Source organism: Lissotriton vulgaris, chromosome 12 (assembly GCF_964263255.1).
Source record: "Lissotriton vulgaris chromosome 12, aLisVul1.2, whole genome shotgun sequence".
Lineage (NCBI taxonomy): Eukaryota > Metazoa > Chordata > Amphibia > Caudata > Salamandridae > Lissotriton > Lissotriton vulgaris.
In genome coordinates this window covers 137,206,269-137,224,285 of record NC_141700.1, presented here as the reverse complement: position 1 = coordinate 137,224,285, position 18,017 = coordinate 137,206,269, and the positions used below count along the sequence as shown (strand labels likewise).

The window sequence follows — 18,017 nt, the reverse complement described above, 5'->3', positions numbered from 1 at the left end:
TTAGTTTGGCCAGTTAAACATGCAGGCGCAGTGTCTGGGGCTTTGTACTTCCTTTCAAGCCTAGCCGGCACTGGAATGAGAGAGGAAGGATTTTTCATTATTTTTAGTCCTTGCTCCCATATATAATCGATTACTGGAATGGATCGAGCAGATCTCTTGAAGGGTTCCTTAAAATCATGAAGGAAACAGTCCTGCGTTTCCGATGCTATTTGGATGTTGAACCTTGCAGCCGCTCTCCCTACTATATTATGTAATCCCCCTAAATCTTCAGGGGGTGAATCGTCCTGTACTTGGTCTGGGGATGCTGGATCCGGGTTGGCGTTATCATCAGAATCCTCATCATGTATTTCGCCTTCCTCGTCTTGGACCTCATCATCTCTCATTTCTTCCTCATATTCATCCTCATCCGAAGAAATTTGAGGAGGTAACTTCTCTTGCTCCTGACGCACAACCAGTGGAGGTGGTCGCTGTCGATGTTGAGGAGTTGGCTCTTCCTGTTGTGCCTGTACTCCTGATGCAGGAGCAGATGATGGAAATCTTTGTTTATAGTCCGAAATTAGAAACTGGAGGTCAGAGACAATTGACGCTGGAAGGCACACCATAGGCTGAACAGTGGTATGCTGCTGAACTTCCTCTTGAATTGTAACCTCTTCAAAATCTTCACAGTCTGAACTCTCATGAATTTTGATGTTAAGATGAGAGGGACTGGATGCTATGGGAAACATATTCTCTACGTCAGGATCTTCTGTTTCTAGAAACTGCGTTGGCAGCAGCTGTTGGACCTTGCTAGGTGAGGTAATCTCTGGTGTCACCAGACATGATGACATTTTAAAATGGGTATACGTATACTTCAATGAAGGAGAGCCCTTAGATTGTAGATCCGTTGACATGGTGTCCGTCGACTGTGGAGCGTCTACGATTTTTGATGTTTTATCAAGCATTTTCATTGTGACTGCATAGACGTCGCTGATGTCCTCGTCGACGACGGCAATTTCTTCGTCGACGGCGGCGTCGACACTGTAGTAGTCGACGACGATGGCTTCGTCGACGGTCTCGTCGTCGACGGGCTCGTCGACGATGGTGTCGACGTCGACGGTGTCCTCGTCGACGATGTAGTCTTCGTCGACGAGGTAGTCTTCGTCGACGAGGTAGTCTTCGTCGACGGTCTCGACGTCGACTGGCTCGTCGACGATGGTGTCGACGTCGACTGTGTCCTCGTCGACTGATGAACTCCTCGTCGACGATGGGATTTTCGTCGACGCTGGAAGCTTCGCCTTCGTCGACGATGAAGCAGACGTCGACGGGAGCGTCGACAGAAGCGTCGTCGACGGTTTTGTGACAGGAATGACAGAAGGTATTGACCTACCCATCGTCGACGATGTTGTAGCAGTCGATGCCATGGAGAAAGTAGACGCCGTGGATGTCGAAATGGAGACTGTCGACATCGTCACAGGCAGGCCAGAAGACACCATAGCAGGCTTCTTGAAGTCTGTCATCTGAAGAGAAGGTTTGACCTTAGGATGACCCTCCATGGACTTTGGCTTCTTGTGAGGAGGCGCAGCAGACTGACCTGGGGATGTCTGTCGAGGCCTTTTAGGAGAGGAGTGGAAGCTCCTGAAGGAACACTCGCTCTCACCTGAGGAGACTAGCTGCTCTTTGTCCTTCAGTCTCTGGAGCCACAGCAGCAGTCGCCCTTCCCTGTCCTTCAATGTCTTGACCGGGAGAGTGCGACAAATCTTACATTCCTTGGCAGAATGCTGAGGATAGAGGCAATACAAGCAGTCTTCATGCTTGTCATCTATATGTAACCTCATTTTACTACAAGAGGCACAGGGTCTAAAAAGCCCTTTTTAGCAGTGGCGGCTGGTGACATTTGAAAGTGGTGAGGCGGAAACTGATAATCAAACTGCACCATAGCGAGCGAGCGTAGCGTGCGAGCCCGAACCCCCTAGGGAGGGTTTTTTTCCCAAAATTTTTTCAAAATTTTGAAAAAATTGTGGAAAAATTGTGCATTTTCAAGCAAATTTGAGAAAGCAGGAAGGTTAATAAAGCAATTGTGAAAGTACAGGTATTACATTATTAAAGAGCTGTCATATAACATAGGTAGCTGCTTATTCAGTATAACCACAGAGCTTCATAACAGACTTCATCAGGTACATGTTCTTTGCAGCAGGCACATTAACCTTCTGTGCTACATTTCCATGAGTCAAAACTTCCATTAGACAAAACTCTGATCTCTCTCTAGGAAAAACATTAACAATATCCTTGGTGCCGTCTCCCTCCGCCCCTTCAGACTTTACGTGTACGTGTACCACAGGATAAAAGGTCCCTTCACAGGGTGAGGAGCAGGAGCTATTATCACACAGTGAGTGTGCAAACAAGTTCTCAAAGCTTCCAGGTGCTAGCCTGAGGTCACCATGTGTCTAATAAAACGACAGCCCAGGAGTGGCAAGGGCCGGGCATCAAAGAGCAAGTGAGGGATGAGTAGCAGCTGTCTCCCGTGGCGATACGAATGGCGTGCTTTTATTGTACATGTTGTCTATTATTGATGCAATTTTATAAAGCGCCTGCACTGCACGAAAGCGTTAGAGAGCTTTACAAAGGAAGCAGCGAGTCACATACATGGAAGTCATGAAACCCAACAGATGCACCACGTCAGCCTGTCTGCGCACAGGAAGATTATGAACGTACACCGAGGGAGCCCTGGCATGGGAATGTTATAAACCCTTCTTGAGGGAGCTCTGGCATGGGAATATTATAAACATATCCTCGGGGACCCAGGCATGGGAATATTGCAAACCCCTCTTGAGGGTGCCTTGGCGTGGGAATGTTTTGAAGGTGTCCTGATGGAGGCCTGGCATGGGAGTATTATAAAAAATGTCATGCGGGAGCACTGGCTTAGTAATGTTACAAACCCTTCCCGAGGGAACCCTGGCGCAGGATTATAACCACAGCCTGAGGAGTCCCCGACACACATGATGGTCTACTGACATGAGGTGACTTTTCAGCACTACAAAACTTCGTATTTACTGTAAGGAGGACTAGTGTCAATATTGGATGTAAATGAAAAAGTGGCGAAAACAGGTATTGTTGAGGAAGCAGTGGCAGTTTACAGAACAGGTTATTTCTTGGCCTTAGTGCAGCACTAATCCATCCTTCGCCCCCATGTGCCCTTTACAATAATCACTGCAAGCACTGACCCCAAAATGTCCCACTGTCACAGCCATGTTGGAAATGGCGCTTTCCCAGCCCGACCAGCCTTTCAGGGGCTGTCCGAGCTCTGGATGCTTTTCAAAGGCAATAACTTGAAAATAAATCGCCCAGAATATATTGGGTCTGCCGTAAGAGAGGAGCCGTCAGGTCGGAGTAGTCCTGCTCTATCCAGCCCACACAGCCAAAGGTCAGATGGCCCAAAACAGGAAATACGACATGCTCCACGCGAAGACAGTCTTAGCTGTGTGTGTACAGTATAATAACCTCTGAGCTCGGCATCCTGATATGAAATACAACAAGTAATATATAAAAATACATAAGAACGGTTACTTACATTAATTTGCAAATGCAAGATGATAATAAAGTTACGAGTCGACCAATTAGGATGACGCTCGCATCAATGATGAGGGTGAGTGCGTGCGAGACAGCACAGACAGACTCAGACCACAGGAAATTGCAATGCTGACGTGACGTTCAACACATTCACAGTGGGTGGAAATAATTCACTTTGAAGGGGGGCGCGCAATGCCAATGCTGCAGTAGTATATTATTACAGCAGTGTCGGATTGGTCAACACTTACGCAGTAACTTGCATGTCAGTCCAGCAAACTTAAAGCAGGTCCAAGCAGGCGGTCCTAGGCTGCACATACAACACGACTCAAACACTGGTCACCACGAGGTCGGAGAAGATGAGTAGGCACCAGTGTCACGCGCACTGTGACTGGTGGTTCTAGCTAACAGCTGTGCACTGTGAGCACTGTGGGTATGTAGGCTTGGCAAAGCGCCTAGTCGAGAGCCAGCATTTTGATCTCAATCCATTAACGAACGTCAGTGATGTCCATTTGAGAGTCCAAATGGCTAAATCCCAGACTGTGGCTTCCAACCCAAGCACGATGTCATTGAGATATCATCAATACTGTGTCAGTGAGTTCATGAGCAGCGCCGGGGCATGAATTATGTTGTGGTCAGCTTACGATAACTAGGGATTGCCAGCGAGTTTTAGACTTTACATTGTAGCTATAACTAAGACACTGAAAGTGTAGTTTTTAAAAGTAATATAGATGAATTCGTAGGAAAACATTTGAGATTATAAATTAACGTTGATGGTAGGTTAATAGTACACAGAACACAAATCAACAAATGACAGGAAATGCACCAATTAAAGTAGTATGTTCACCGTAAGTTCCGCCAAAGCCATACCATCTTTATAACATCATCCATTATTTTTAACATACAATATTACGTTGTCTTAACGGCACCATCAGTAAAATTATGATAGTTTTACAAATACACTCAAACTTCGAACATGAAACGCCAAACTGAACTCTTGCAGTGTTATATAATGCTTACTGAATAACCTAAGAGAAAACCTTTTTATATAGTGCTAAATATTGTGCTTCTGCTGTTTCTAAGTGCTGCTATACATAACAGATGATAGTCACTGCCGGGCAATTCATGCTGCGCATTTTTCCCACCTCAGAATGATGTCGACTCGAGTCTGCCTTGTTGGGATCAGATTCATGAGGCCGGGGTGTTAAGAACATCAATGTTCTACCTTAAGACTGACTCTCTCTCGACTCTCCCACACACTATAACTCATCCTCGGCTCGGACCTTGACTTGAACTTCACTATACTTCTAGAAAGTTTGTTCTACTTTCAGTTTCACACTTACTACTCAGTCTCTTGGTGTTGACGGTGGCACTGGCAGCACTGGTGTGCTACGTGCGTGCTGTGACGTCCCGACTGTCCAAGAGCGTAGGGAAATGGCCAATCACTGACTACATGGCTGGATATAGCCATATGTGATTGGGTGTTGGCTGCTCGCACAGTAATGGCCAATCACGGCACCATCCTGCTGCAGCAGCCAATCCTGGATCAGCGTGAACAGTGCCACTGCGCCAGGATTGGCCCACGAGCAGGCTCCTATCTGCCCTAGATGTGACCGGGGCCCCGGGTCCCTGTCTATGTATCTGAGTGCTAGGGGGGAGGGGGGAGGGAAGGTCTACACTTATAAGCATGCGCGAGCCAGTCAAAAAATGTACTACTCCGGGATTTAGCATGCGCAGTCAGCACCCCGCTGCCTGTCTGTGTGCGCTGCCTGCCTGTCACTCTGCCACAGCCCCGCCCCCCACCGCCCACTTCATTATAGATGCCCGATTCGGTCGGGCTTTTCCTGGGACAGGTAGCGCGCAGTGCGCTCGGCTCAGATTACATTTCTTTAAATCACACATTTATTTTTTTAAGTCATTCTTCATTGCCAGTGCGGTCGTCCATGGCTAGTGGGGCAATGCCCCAACGCCCCCAATGGACGCACCGCCACTGCTTTTTAGGAGTAGTAGACATATTATATATCAATACTCCTTTCCAATCTGAAACTTGAAGAGTTAATAGGAAAAAATCCAAAGATATAGGAAAAAACCTGAGCAGAGCTCAGTGGAGACTCCCTTAGCACGAGAATAGTCCCTCTTTGAGGATCTTGTGAAAGAGGAAGACCACGTAGGTGACCTTCTTTTGCGATGGAGACTATGCCAACGCTCCCGTGATCTGCCCGTTTGCTCTTCACGTCTGGATGAATGCGATCTATCTACTTCCGGCACCAATCTCTGCAGAGGTGATCTATGAAGAGGACTGGCGTATTCTAGCATTCACTGTGATGCTCCTGTATCCTTACTCCAGTGATACAGGTGAAAGAGCCATCTCGGAGACAAGTGCACAGCAGGGGAAGCCTCCCTGTGCTGTGAAGGAGACCTATGACTTGGTCTGCCTAAACGCCTTTCTGGGGAAGCAGATGGTGAATGCCTTGTTGAAGGATGTCTTTATGAATGAGAAGAAGAGTGGTGTGACGCTGATTCTGTCACCAGAACCTCCGATCCTTCTCCAGACCTCACTGAAGTGGGTCTTGACGTCGGGCGTGCTCCTCTCGACTCCGACATGGACCTCCATCTTGAAGTCGATGTCCGGTCTGTTGTTGGAACCGGCCTCGACAACGTTTCTTTGTTCCTAGACGTCGAATCTCTTGCAGAAGACGCCTGAACATCCCTTTGTCTCGACGTTGAACGTCGACAGAGGGGTTCTGCTCCTCGACGCCGAACGTAGTAGTGCAGATGAAGACGAAGGGCCTCTGCTCCTCGACACCGATCGTCGCTGTGTTGACGACGGCGGAGGGCTCTTCTTTGATGCCGATTGTCGCCGGCTGAGGACTGCCAATCTCGACGCCGATCGTTGTCGAGACGACGGCGGAGGAGATCCGATCCTCGACGCTGATCGTCGCCTGGTTGACAACGGCAGAAGACTCCTGGCCCTCGACGTCGATGGACTGAAGACGACGGAGGGGTACCTGCCCTTGACGCCGAACATCGAGCTGACAACGGCGGTGGACTTATGCTCCTCGACGCAGATCCTCGTCGAGCTTACGACGGCGGAGGGCTGCTACTCCTCGACGCCGATCGTCGCCGAGTTGACAATGGCGGAGGGCTTCTGCTCCTAGATGCCGATAGTCGCCGGGTTGACAACAGCGGAGGATCACGATTCTTCGACGTCGACGACGTACCTGAATGACTATGTCTTCTCGACAGCGAGCCCGTCTTCGATGGTCTTTTCTTGGACAAATGACCCACTGGAGGTAGATTTTTTTTGCGCCGAGCCAGACGCTGATTTAATAATTAAATAAAACAAATGCCAGTGCCGAGAAATTCACTTAAAAAGCTGATCAAATCGTAGAAGAAATTGTTATGAACGTAACAAACAATTTGCATGAGAAATTGCAGCATATCAATTTATTAATGCTTCTTTTTTGGTTTCTTCACTTTTATTACACATCAAAATTTTGAGCATGGAAATACAAAAATTCTTTTATATACAGACTATATACAAACACAATTACCACAATAAAAATTAACATCGACACACTTCAGACATTCTTGGCCATACATTCAACTAAACATTCATACAAACATCAAACAATAATTGGTCTTGGTGCCAAATGGACTAAGATTATGAACTCAGGGGATAAGTCCTTATTGTTTTACAATTTCAAAGTCTTTGACAGAAAAGTTCAAACGAGTAACCAAGATCTTGTCCTATTCACTAACAGCCGTTGTGAATCAAGCAATTTAAATGACCCAAGATCAGAAGGGTCGACGCGTTTCAAACCCCGCACTATGCCGGGGTTCTCATCAGGACCACAATTGGCGCTTAAATCCTATGTCGTAAATCCACATTCATAGAGGTGGTATCTCCAGGGGAAGTGCGCGTGGGAGCTGCTTGGACGATGGCGTGTGGATCGCCGAAGTTTCGTTTCTGGCGCTTGTTGCTGGCGCTTGTCACTACGCTGTGAACGAGAGAGGGTTTTTTTTTTATTAAACTAGGATAACTGAACGTGCGATTACCGCAAAACACTGTGGAAGCGAGTGCGCAACATACCTAAAGCCGTGGGTTGAGCACTTCAAACGAGGTGGCTGCGTGCTTCACCTTCACTCGTAGCAATGATGGCTATCACCTCTAAAATCAGAAAAAAATGGAGCTGTGTAACCAGGATCCTTCCTGAAGGAGCCGGGAAGAACAACTGACCTAATTGTCACCCCTGAGGCATGATGGGAAGCTAGGGGTAATGACTGCCTTAAAGGCACGGTGCAAGTTTAACTCTATGTTGCTATGAGTTAGCTTTTCAGCTTTTTTAGGCTGTGTTTTTGCAATGCAGCCTGGGAGCTGTATATGCTTTCAGTCCTATGTGAGAGTTTGTGCTGACTGCTAAGCATTAAAACTGATTTAAACATTCTGCTGCTGTTGTTTTTTCCTGTTTCTAATGTATTCTTTTATGATATAATGGGGAGTCCTTACAGCATTATTCAGCTCTAGTGTGTGTAAGGCTGCATTTGCTTTTTTATAATATGTATATATATGTAGGGGAACATATATGATTGTGTTTCCGGGGGCCCGCTTATGCTAGTGCTTATGACTATTGATGAGGATCCCCTGGAAGAGAAAAAATGTGTTCCACAAGAATGAAAGAAATATTAGAGTGGTACAATTTTCAAAGTTAACCTACACCACGAAAGGGGAACTTTCCATCAAAGACAAATGGAGACAAAGTCTTAGGATATACTGGATGTAATTGGATTTTTGACCAATTAACAGATAATACGGATAAGAAATTGTTGTTAGCATTTAAAACAAATCATTTTATTTGTGGAGTTCGAGCTTATTCTTTGGTTACCACAGAGTTAGGGCTGTGTGATCAGCTCCAGTTACTATGAAGTTTAATAGCTTAATATGTTTATGGGGCTGCCACCTCATTGGCTGCATACTGATCACATCTATGGTAAGAATGTGAAGAATTGAATCCACTGTGTATTAAGTAATGCCCGCAGGAACATTTGCTTCCAGGAACTCCCATGATCATTACTTTGAATAAATATGTTTAATGATACTTGCAGTTTCCCATGCTTTACTTCTTGATGTAGATTTTATTTCATCAATACATTTCTTTGTGCTGGCATCTGTCTACCCCAAGCAAGCCCTATTGTAAGGCATGAGCCCTAACAGATGAATCTAAGTGAGCATGGTCCATCCATGAAGGGTTGGTTACCTAGATTGGGACAGAGGTAAGGTCCTACTTTGGACGGGTGGGATGAAAACAAGTTACTTACCTGTAACTTTGGTTCCCCAGTATTGGTAACTTTCATAGATTCCCATGCTTTGTATCATTTCCCCGTGGTCGGAATGGGAGCCTCTGTAAATAAAAAATACAGTAGCAGTAAGTACAAAAGAGAAAACTAGGCCTAGGCCTCATCTCATTTTGTAGCTTGTCCACCTCTTTTTGTAAAAGAGACCAAAAATTCTGCAACAACAAATCAGAATAACCTCTCCCCTTAGAACCCTCCTGAGAGAGCCTCGGAGCCTCAGATTTTTCATAGCCATTGTGTAACAGCAACTACCTCAGTAAAAGAGGCTGAGCTTTCCTAGGGGAGGAGGGTGGGCGCATGGGAATCTATGAAAGTTACCAATACTGGGGAACCAGTTACAGGTAATAACTTGTTTTCTTGCCCCAGCTTTGGAACTTTCATAGATTCCCATGCGTTGTATCAGAGTAGCTAGCAGTAAGTCATGAAAGCCCATTTTGTTATATGAATATCCTTACATGTCAACATAGATATCCTCATAGGAAACAAATTATATATACGTTACCACAGAGAAGAAAATATAAAATTGATACAAAATGGGCAATACAGGAAGGAGGGATTGTAGGGAAAGCTCACCTCTCATTGAAAAAGATTTCCCAGGACTGCTTGACCCACCGCTGCATCTTCCTTCCTGGAAGAATCCAAATAGTAGTGCTTCGTGAAGGTGTGGATACTGCTCCACGTAGCTGCTCTACAGATGTCCTTGATAGGTACTCCTGAGAATAGAGCCACTGATGAAGCAACAGATCTCGTTGAATGAGCACAAACTCGTCTTTCAAGCGGTTTGCCCGCTTCCTGATGACAATACTGAATCGTATTAGAGACCCAACGTGAAATACTGTGCTTTGAAAGCGGAAATCCCCTCCGCGGGGCAATATAAGAGACAAAAAGTTGAGAAGACTTTCTGAATGGTTTTGTTCGTTCCAAATAAAATGTCAGACACCTCTGAACATCTAAAGAATGCAAAGACCTTTCCGCTGGTGTAGTAGGTCGTGGGAAAAAAAGACTTAAAAATCACAGGCTCATTCAAATGGAATTCGTATGGGACCTTCGGGATGAATTTTGGATTTGTCCTTAGAATCAGAGCATTGTTCTTGAACTGAAGAAAGGGTTCCACAATTGTTAGCGCTTGAAGCTCACTAATCCTCCTGGCTGATGTGAAGGCTAATAGGAGAGCCAGCTTCCATGACACAAATTTTAGATCTGCTCTGTGAATGGGCTCAAACGGAGCTCTCATCAGATGAGCCAAAACCAGATTAAGCTGGTGGAGGAGGCCGGACTGGAGGAAACACCCTGAACAAGCCCTTCAGGAATTGTTTAATAATCCTAGCGGACCAAAGTGAAGGACCTGAAGACGTCCGCCTGAACCTAGGGATGGCTGCTAGATGTACCTTGACAGAAGAATGAGCCAACCCTGACTTTGTCAGAGAAAGAATATATGGTACAAGCTGATGCGGAGCTGAAGTGTATGGATAAATATTCTGCCTCTGAGACCAGAGACAGAATCTCTTCCATTTCGCCCGATAAGTCTTATTTGTACTTGGAGCTCGGGCCTGAGACCGAATATCTCTACACTCTTCTGAGAGGTTCAAATCTTGGAATTCTCTGTACTCAGGAGCCACGCTGTCAATTGGAGTGAGCTCGGATCTGGATGGAGCACCTGACCCTGAGACATCGTCAACAGAGACGGAATAGGCTGTAGGTGAATCGGCTGGTCTTGAGAAAGTAGCAGGAGTTCTGTGTACCAGAACTGACGGGGACACGCTGGTGCAATCAAAATCGTTCTGCAAGGTTCCGCCTTGAGTTTCCTGATCAGCCTCGGGATCCATGGAATTGGAGGAAAGGCGTAGACAAATGCGCCGTACCAAGATATCAAAAGCGCATTCCCCAAGGACCCCCGCTAGTGATCCCTGCTTGAGTAGAACCGGCATTTGGTGTTTTCTGGGGTTGCAAACAGGTCTATGGTTGGGGTTCCCCAAACTAAAAAGATCTCCTCGAGAATGGTCTGGTCCAATTCCCACTTGTGACTGATCGATCTTTGGCGACTCAACGCATCCGCTGTTGAATTGAGCGAGCTTGCGAGGTGTTCTGCCGTAAGAGTAATGTTGTGGAGAATTGCCCAGTTCCAAATTTCCTGAGCTTCTTTTGAAAGAGCCCGGGATCTTGTCCCGCCCTGTTTGTTTATATAGTGCATGGCCGTTGTGTTGTCCGTGCGAACCAGCACTGTGCGATTTTGAATCCTTGGAAGAAAAGCCTGTAGGGCTAAGCGAATAGCTCTGAGTTCCAATAGATTGATGTGGAACTTGCGCTGATCTGGATCCCAATGACCGCTCACCTTCAACTCTTAAAGTACGGCTCCCCAGCCTTCTAGTGAAGCGTCCGTGGTTAACACCATGGGTGATGGGGGAAGTGTGAAGGTTAAGCCTTTTGAGATGTTGTCTTTTACCAACCACCAGCTGCTTGCTTTTCTCATTGCTGATGTCACCGCGATTTTGTCGTCGAACGAGCAATCCGCCTGGTGCCATTGCTTGTCCAGTTGCTCTTGAAACGGACGCATTCGAAGCCTGCAGTGCTGAATCAATGGTATGCAGGATGATATCGATCCACGCAGGGACTTGTAGAGACGGACCGACAGACTTCCTCTTTTGCAGGAGACGAGCTGACAGAATAAGTTTGTTCTGACGTTCCTCCGATGGAAAGGCCTTGCAGCGATTTGTGTCCAGAATAGAGTCTAGAAATTTTGACGACCTGGATGGATGAAGGATCGATTTCTCCTTGTTGAGCTGCAGGCCCAGTTGGTTGAAAAGTTGATTGCAGCTTGAGACCGCTCTGGAAGCTGCCTGGAAAGATGGAGCTTTTATCAGCCCAATCGTCTAGGTAGGGAAAGTCCTCTAGAGATTGTCTTCTGAGAAACGCCACCACCGGAGCCAGTACCTTCGTAAATATTCTTGGTGCGGACCTGAGACCAAACGGAAGCACTCTGAACTGAAAGTGGCTCTTGCCTACTGTGAAGCGTAGGTATTGCCTGTGAGCTGGGTGGATCGGCACAAGGAAGTATGCATCTTCTAAATCCAGCGTTACCATTTAGTCCCCTGGATTCAGTAGACGTAGAATATCCTGAAGGGTGACCATCCTGAATGATAGTTTTAAGAGATAGGTGTTGAGCTCCCTTAGATCTAATATTGGACGCCACTTTTCCTTTGTCTTTCGAACTAGGAAGAACCTGGAATAAAAACCTTTACTCCTCTGGGAGTGAGTTACCGGTTCTATTGCCCCCTTGATGAAAAGTTGGTGGGCTTCGAGACGTAGAAGTCTTAGATGTTTTGATACGTTGGCGCCTGGAGCTCTGGGTGGGGAAGTTGTTGAAACTTTAAAGTGTGGCCACCCTGAATGATATTCAGAACCCACTGGTCTGATGTAATGACCTTCCAGCTGCGTAGACAATGAGAAATCCTGCCCCCCAGTGATGCTATCTGAGGGGTAGGAACAGTAGAAAGAGCCATGAAGCCGCTATTGTCGTCTAGAATTGTCTCTCACTTGACGCCCTCTTGGTGGCTGACGAGAGAAAGACGCCGCTTGACCTTGGCGCTCTGAGTATTGCGGCTTGTAAGATTGAGAGGACAGAGTACGAAGAGTAGCGTTGTTGATTGCCACCTCTGTACAGGAAAAACCTCTCCCTCTTGCACCTCTAAAAGGAACTTTGCGGTAATTCAATGACCCCAAGGACCTTGCCGTGTCCGTGTCCTTCTTGATGCCTTGAAGGACATCATCTACATGCTTTCCAAAAAGCATCTCTTCGTCGTAAGGTAAGTCCAAGATCTTATTTTGGACTTCCTGGCGAAACCAGATTGCCCGTAGCCAGCCCTGGCGCCTCAAAACTGCTGAACCCGCCAATGCACGGAAAGCTGTTGTTGCTATGTCCATAGCACAATCTATCACCTCTGAAGAGGAACGCTCCCCTTCCATCATTGTCTTCCTGGCTTCATCCTTCGCTGCATCCGGAAGTTGGTCCACAAACGGGATAAATCACCCCACATCTGGCGATCATATCTGCCCAAGATAGCAAGAGCATTAGCATCTCGAACCAGGAGGCTGGCCATAGAAGAAAACCTTTTTCCCACATTGTCCCAACGCCTCCCTTCCTTTAGAGAATATCCTGTAGATCTTACAATCTGTGGCCTTGTGGTCCGGGTTATAAGCAGTAGATACAGTCCTCATGCTTGTCCTCCACAAACAGCCTCTTCTTAGAACAAGTAGCACAAGCTCTAAATAAAGCCTTCTTCTCCTTGTCAGACATATTAAAGTTGAAAAAATGGAAAAGAATCCAATCTGAAGAGAAATCTGAGCAGAGCTCAGTGGAAACTCACTAGCACAACGTGCGGTAGAAAAATCTGAGGCTCTCTCAGGAGGGTTCTAAGGGGTGAGGCTATTCTGATTGTTGTTGCAGAATTTTTGGTCTCATTTACAAAAAGAGGTGGACAAGTTACAAAATGAGATGAGGCCTAGGCCTAGTTTTCTCTTTTGTGCTTACTGCTATGGTATTTTTTATTTACCGAGGCTCCCATTCCGACGACAGGGGAATGATACAAAGCATGGGATCTATGAAAGTTCCAATACTGGAGCAAAGGGGGATTAGCGATACCCTGTTGTTTTAATTTATTAGTTCACAGTACTGCACACTTGAAGAGGAGCCTGCTGGTCGCGCAGGGGGTGGATGGGCCCAGTTATTTGCACCTTATTTGTTGGCCACTGGTTTTGAACTGGGACACGCCCCCTCGCAAATGTGAGAGTATTTAAGACAAGCTAGAGCGTGTCCCTGCAGCTCCGCTGATCAGGGTACAGTCGCCTGTAATTGACTGTGTTTGCTCGTCATCTTTGATTTTCTTGTATGCACATGTGGTGCAACCTGGGAGGGGACTGGCTCCCGCACAGTGGGCACGTCATACTGAAGTTGCTTCAGTATTTCATTACTTTTATGTTTTTGAAGTTTCTCCTTGTTGCTTTGATTTTTTATAACTTCACAGTACTGCGCGATCGCAGGGGAGCCTGCTGGTCGTGCAGGGGGCAGCTAGACCCCAGTTATATGCACCTTACTTGTTGGCCACTGGTTTTGACCTGGGACACAGCCCCCCACCACATGGAAGAGAATTTAAGACAAGCTAGTGTGCGTCCGGGCAGCGGCCCGCCGGTGGCGCACCAAAGGCAAGTCTGTCTGCACCTGTCCACGCTCAGCGCCAGCCCGCCTGCTCATTTCCTCCCAGAAGACAACAAAGGGATACAGTATTCTAAGAGAGTGCTAATGGCACTAAATAAGGTAGGTAGGACAGTCTGTGCTTGTCTTACTATTGATATTATATTAAATCTCCACCCACTCGTGCTCCTCTTGCCATACCACCTATTCCAAACGGGTCTTTGAGGGGCCTACCAATTCGCCCTCTTCAAAGACCACCTTCTCAAACAAAGATGAGAGGGAGAGAGACGAGCATCTTTGTTGTGCCCTGTTCAATGCTAGTTTCATGGTAAAGCGTAGTCTAGAATGTACTGAGATCATGGGAAACTATCAGATGGACATAGTTTTTGTGACCGAAACCAGGGCCGATAAGGCCTCTGGGCCCAGTATATTAGAAGCCACAGTTGTCAGAACCGCCCCCAACCCCCTCCCCCCCTTTTTTTTAAAACGTACACCTCGGACAGACCAGACAGGAGGGGAGTGGGCCTAGCCATATCTAGAGAAGGTCTCCATGACTTTATTAGCAGAACCATCGTCGGAGTGTGAAGCACTTGCGTTTAACATTCAACCCACCACATAACACAGCTTCAAAGGAGTTCTAGTATACCACGCTCCTAGAGCATCCTTCATTGATAATATTAGCAGCATTTCAGAAGACGGACTAACCTCCTCTAACTTGACCATGCTGGGAGATTTTAACTTCCACTCGGAAGTGGACTCTGAGGCAGAGTCAGCACTATCTATTGATGTCATGAATGGTTGTTGGCCAGCCTCAACATGGGTTCGGACCCACACATGTCACCAGCTATATGCTGGACTGCATTTTTTTAAACCACTCTTTTCTTTTAGGGACATTTTGCCATTGACCTGGTCCAACTACTCTGCAGTTTTAACGTCGCCATCTAGGATGGTACTGCCATGCTAAAGACAAAAATAACCCAAGGGAAACGCATGGCTGGAAAAACAATTACCAGCAGTGACTTCAGGAGCTTCTTACTGCCTCTTAACTGGCCTACACTGAAGAGGTAGACAAGAAGTCAAATAATTACTTCAACTGATTGGACACAGCAGTAACCTCAAGTCGTCCCAGAATTAACTATCATGGTAGGACGTAGTCGCCCTTCTGCCCCCTGGAACTTGGCAACACTAAAAAACACAAAAATGTATCTGTAAAAAAACAAGAACACATATGGAGATCAGCGTATCACAGTAAGGAGTAGGACAAGTATAAATCTTGTCTCAACACATACAAACCCCTTCTAGTTAAGGAAAAAACAAGTACTACAGGCCGGTAAAGATCCGAAGCATGAGCCACACAGGCAGTTTCTGGTCATTTCTTTAGGTAGCATGGTATCCATGTGGTTGAAGATTGGAAAGAACAAAGGTGTAAGCTTATGTATCAGGCTCAGTCTTAGAACATTAAAAGATTAAATAACTTGGACAGCAGCTCTAAAAAACAAAAACAGTTATATATATATATATATTTCATATCAGATTACCGCATTTCCAAAGGAACAGCATAGCAAGCTTTCATGGCCTTTAGAGTGTTCGGAAGCAGTTTCCCAAGACCATCACTGCAGCCTAAAAATCAAACAACCTCTTTAAAAAGAACCGAAGAACAGGGTTGTAAAAAAAAGAATTAATCACCTATAAACGTTGGTTTAACATCATACAGTCAGAAAATACAAAGAAGATATAATGTAACATCTAAGTTGCTTTTGTGTCAAGGCTGGGCGACTATATTTCACAAGCACTAAACAACCTCACAAGCTTTAAATAAAACAATCACTTATGTTGAGTTAATCAGGTGCATAAGATCTTCAAAAACAATGCATTCAATGCCTGTTGTACAAGCGCCTACACACTTTTTCTTCACTGGGGCATTGCATTCCAAGTCTAATTTCAGCTTGTTGTTGAAACGTTCTATTTGGATCAGAGGCATTTACTTTTAGACATGCACTCTCAAGCTTATTCCTAAGGTTGAGTGCATTATATATACGCTATGAAGGTGTAGAAGTACCAAGTCTGCAATTTCTTAAATTTGCAAAGTTAGCCTATCTTAGCCTACCTCTAGTAGGCACCGATTTAGTGAAAAAAGTTACAATGGTTGAAGATTCTGGCTAGAATGGCCTTAAAAAGAAGAATTTTACTGCTAAAATTACTATTTTACCCCATAGAAATTTGAGGGTGAAAGCACCTCCACCTCAGTGGAAATCAGTTTTCACCTGTAACTCCAGGTCTCCAACATTGGCATCTTTTATATATTCACATGCTTAAATCATTCCCAGTTATCAGGTTGGGAATCCCGGGTACAATAAAATAGGAGCATACACTGTTAAACATACAGTAAAAAATGGCCAAAGGCCTGAAACAGTGTACGTTTAGTAGCACATCCACCTCATTTGAAAGCACCTAAACGTCAGCCAATGAGGTGGAAGCTTAAGATCTCCTACTCCCCCTAGAGACCACCACAGCTCAGATTTCAAAGCACAAGTGTGAGAATATCAGTTTAGTCTTTCATGTAAATATATAAAAGATATCAATTCTGAAGTAAAGGATTTACAAGAAACTTGTTTCTTCTCCAACACTGGATCTTTTAAATATTCACATGCTTGAATCAAAATAGCAAGCAGAATACATTATAATATGTAACAAAAGCGGGAAGCAGGCACAAAGTTACCGAAACATTTTTTTTAAACTTCCTGTCCCCATAGCAACATCAGCTTCTGCACACACATCTAGGCAGTAATGCTTCGTGAACATGTGCCGACTCTTCAAGGTGGATGCAAGGCAGATGTCTTGAAGGACAACCCAGCATACAGTGCGCATTTAATGCCATGCTCCTGGTGGGGTGCACCCTCACTCTTCCCTGGAGTAGGCGCTTAGCTTTGGCCTGAAAGAAGGATATACAGGCTGAGTGCCACAAAGCTATCCTTTAATTGGACAGGGGGGACCTGCCTGTGGCTGTCTAAAGCACAAGTTACTTACAATATATCTGTAAGAAACAGTAGTTAGTATTAGATCCCTTACCTTAGAATATCCCCAGGAGTCAGACTGGATCCTGAAAATTTTGCGTAGCAGTACCCTTGCGCGTCGGTACGCGTCGTCTGCGGCTTCGCGTCCGTCATCGGCGCCGGGTTGACGTCGCCGAAGTACTTAGACGCCACCCTCGCTCGCTGACGTCAGTTCTTATACACAGCTTTTCCGCGCCAGAAACGCAGAGCCATGATAAAAACCAACACTGGTGCCATGAAACTAGGGCCCTGAAAGGGGATGACCTTAACCCTAGATATCGGTTTGCAGAACGGGGAGGATGGGTGGGGCGGTAAGGAATCTAATACTAACTACTGTTTCTTACAGATATATTGTTGTCGAAGGTAAGTAACTTGTGCATCTGAAAGAAACAGGTTAGTATTAGATTCCTTACCTAAGAATAGATACCCCAGCAATACCAACCCCGGTGGTAGGTCTGCGAACCAATGATCACACCAGAAAGTCCTGGAGAACGGATTGGCCAAAGAAGCCATCTCTCCGGACTTGGCTGTCCAGGCAGTAGTGTCTTGCGAAGGTGTGCAGCAAGGCCCACGTAGCTGCCTGACAGATGTCCTGCAAGGGGACTACCTGACCCAGGGCAGTAGTAGCCGCCGTGGCCCGAGTGGAATGGGCCCTCAGCCCAACAGGAGGCTCCCTTTTAGCCAAAGAGTAGCATAACTTGATGCACAACACGACCCACCGAGAGATGGTCCGCTTGTGCACCGACCGACCTTTCTTAGCGCCCACGTACCCAACAAAGAGTTGGTCATCCACCCGGAACTGGTGTGTGCGATCCAGATAGAATGAGAGCTCACGTTTTAGGTCCAGATGGTGGAGCCTCTCTTCCTCTTTCGAGGGA

At 46.1% G+C, this 18,017-nt stretch overlaps 1 protein-coding gene across 1 annotated transcript in view; it reads right to left on the bottom strand.

Annotated features, from left to right (window-relative positions):
* TDRD10 (tudor domain containing 10) overlaps positions 1 to 18,017 on the bottom strand; it is a 615,000-nt gene that overhangs the window by 261,684 nt on the left and 335,299 nt on the right. The window contains exon 8 of the mRNA XM_086947598.1: positions 15,625 to 15,706. Within this exon, the coding sequence (XP_086803724.1) occupies positions 15,625 to 15,706 (82 nt within the window). The remainder of the gene's footprint in view (positions 1 to 15,624; positions 15,707 to 18,017) is intronic.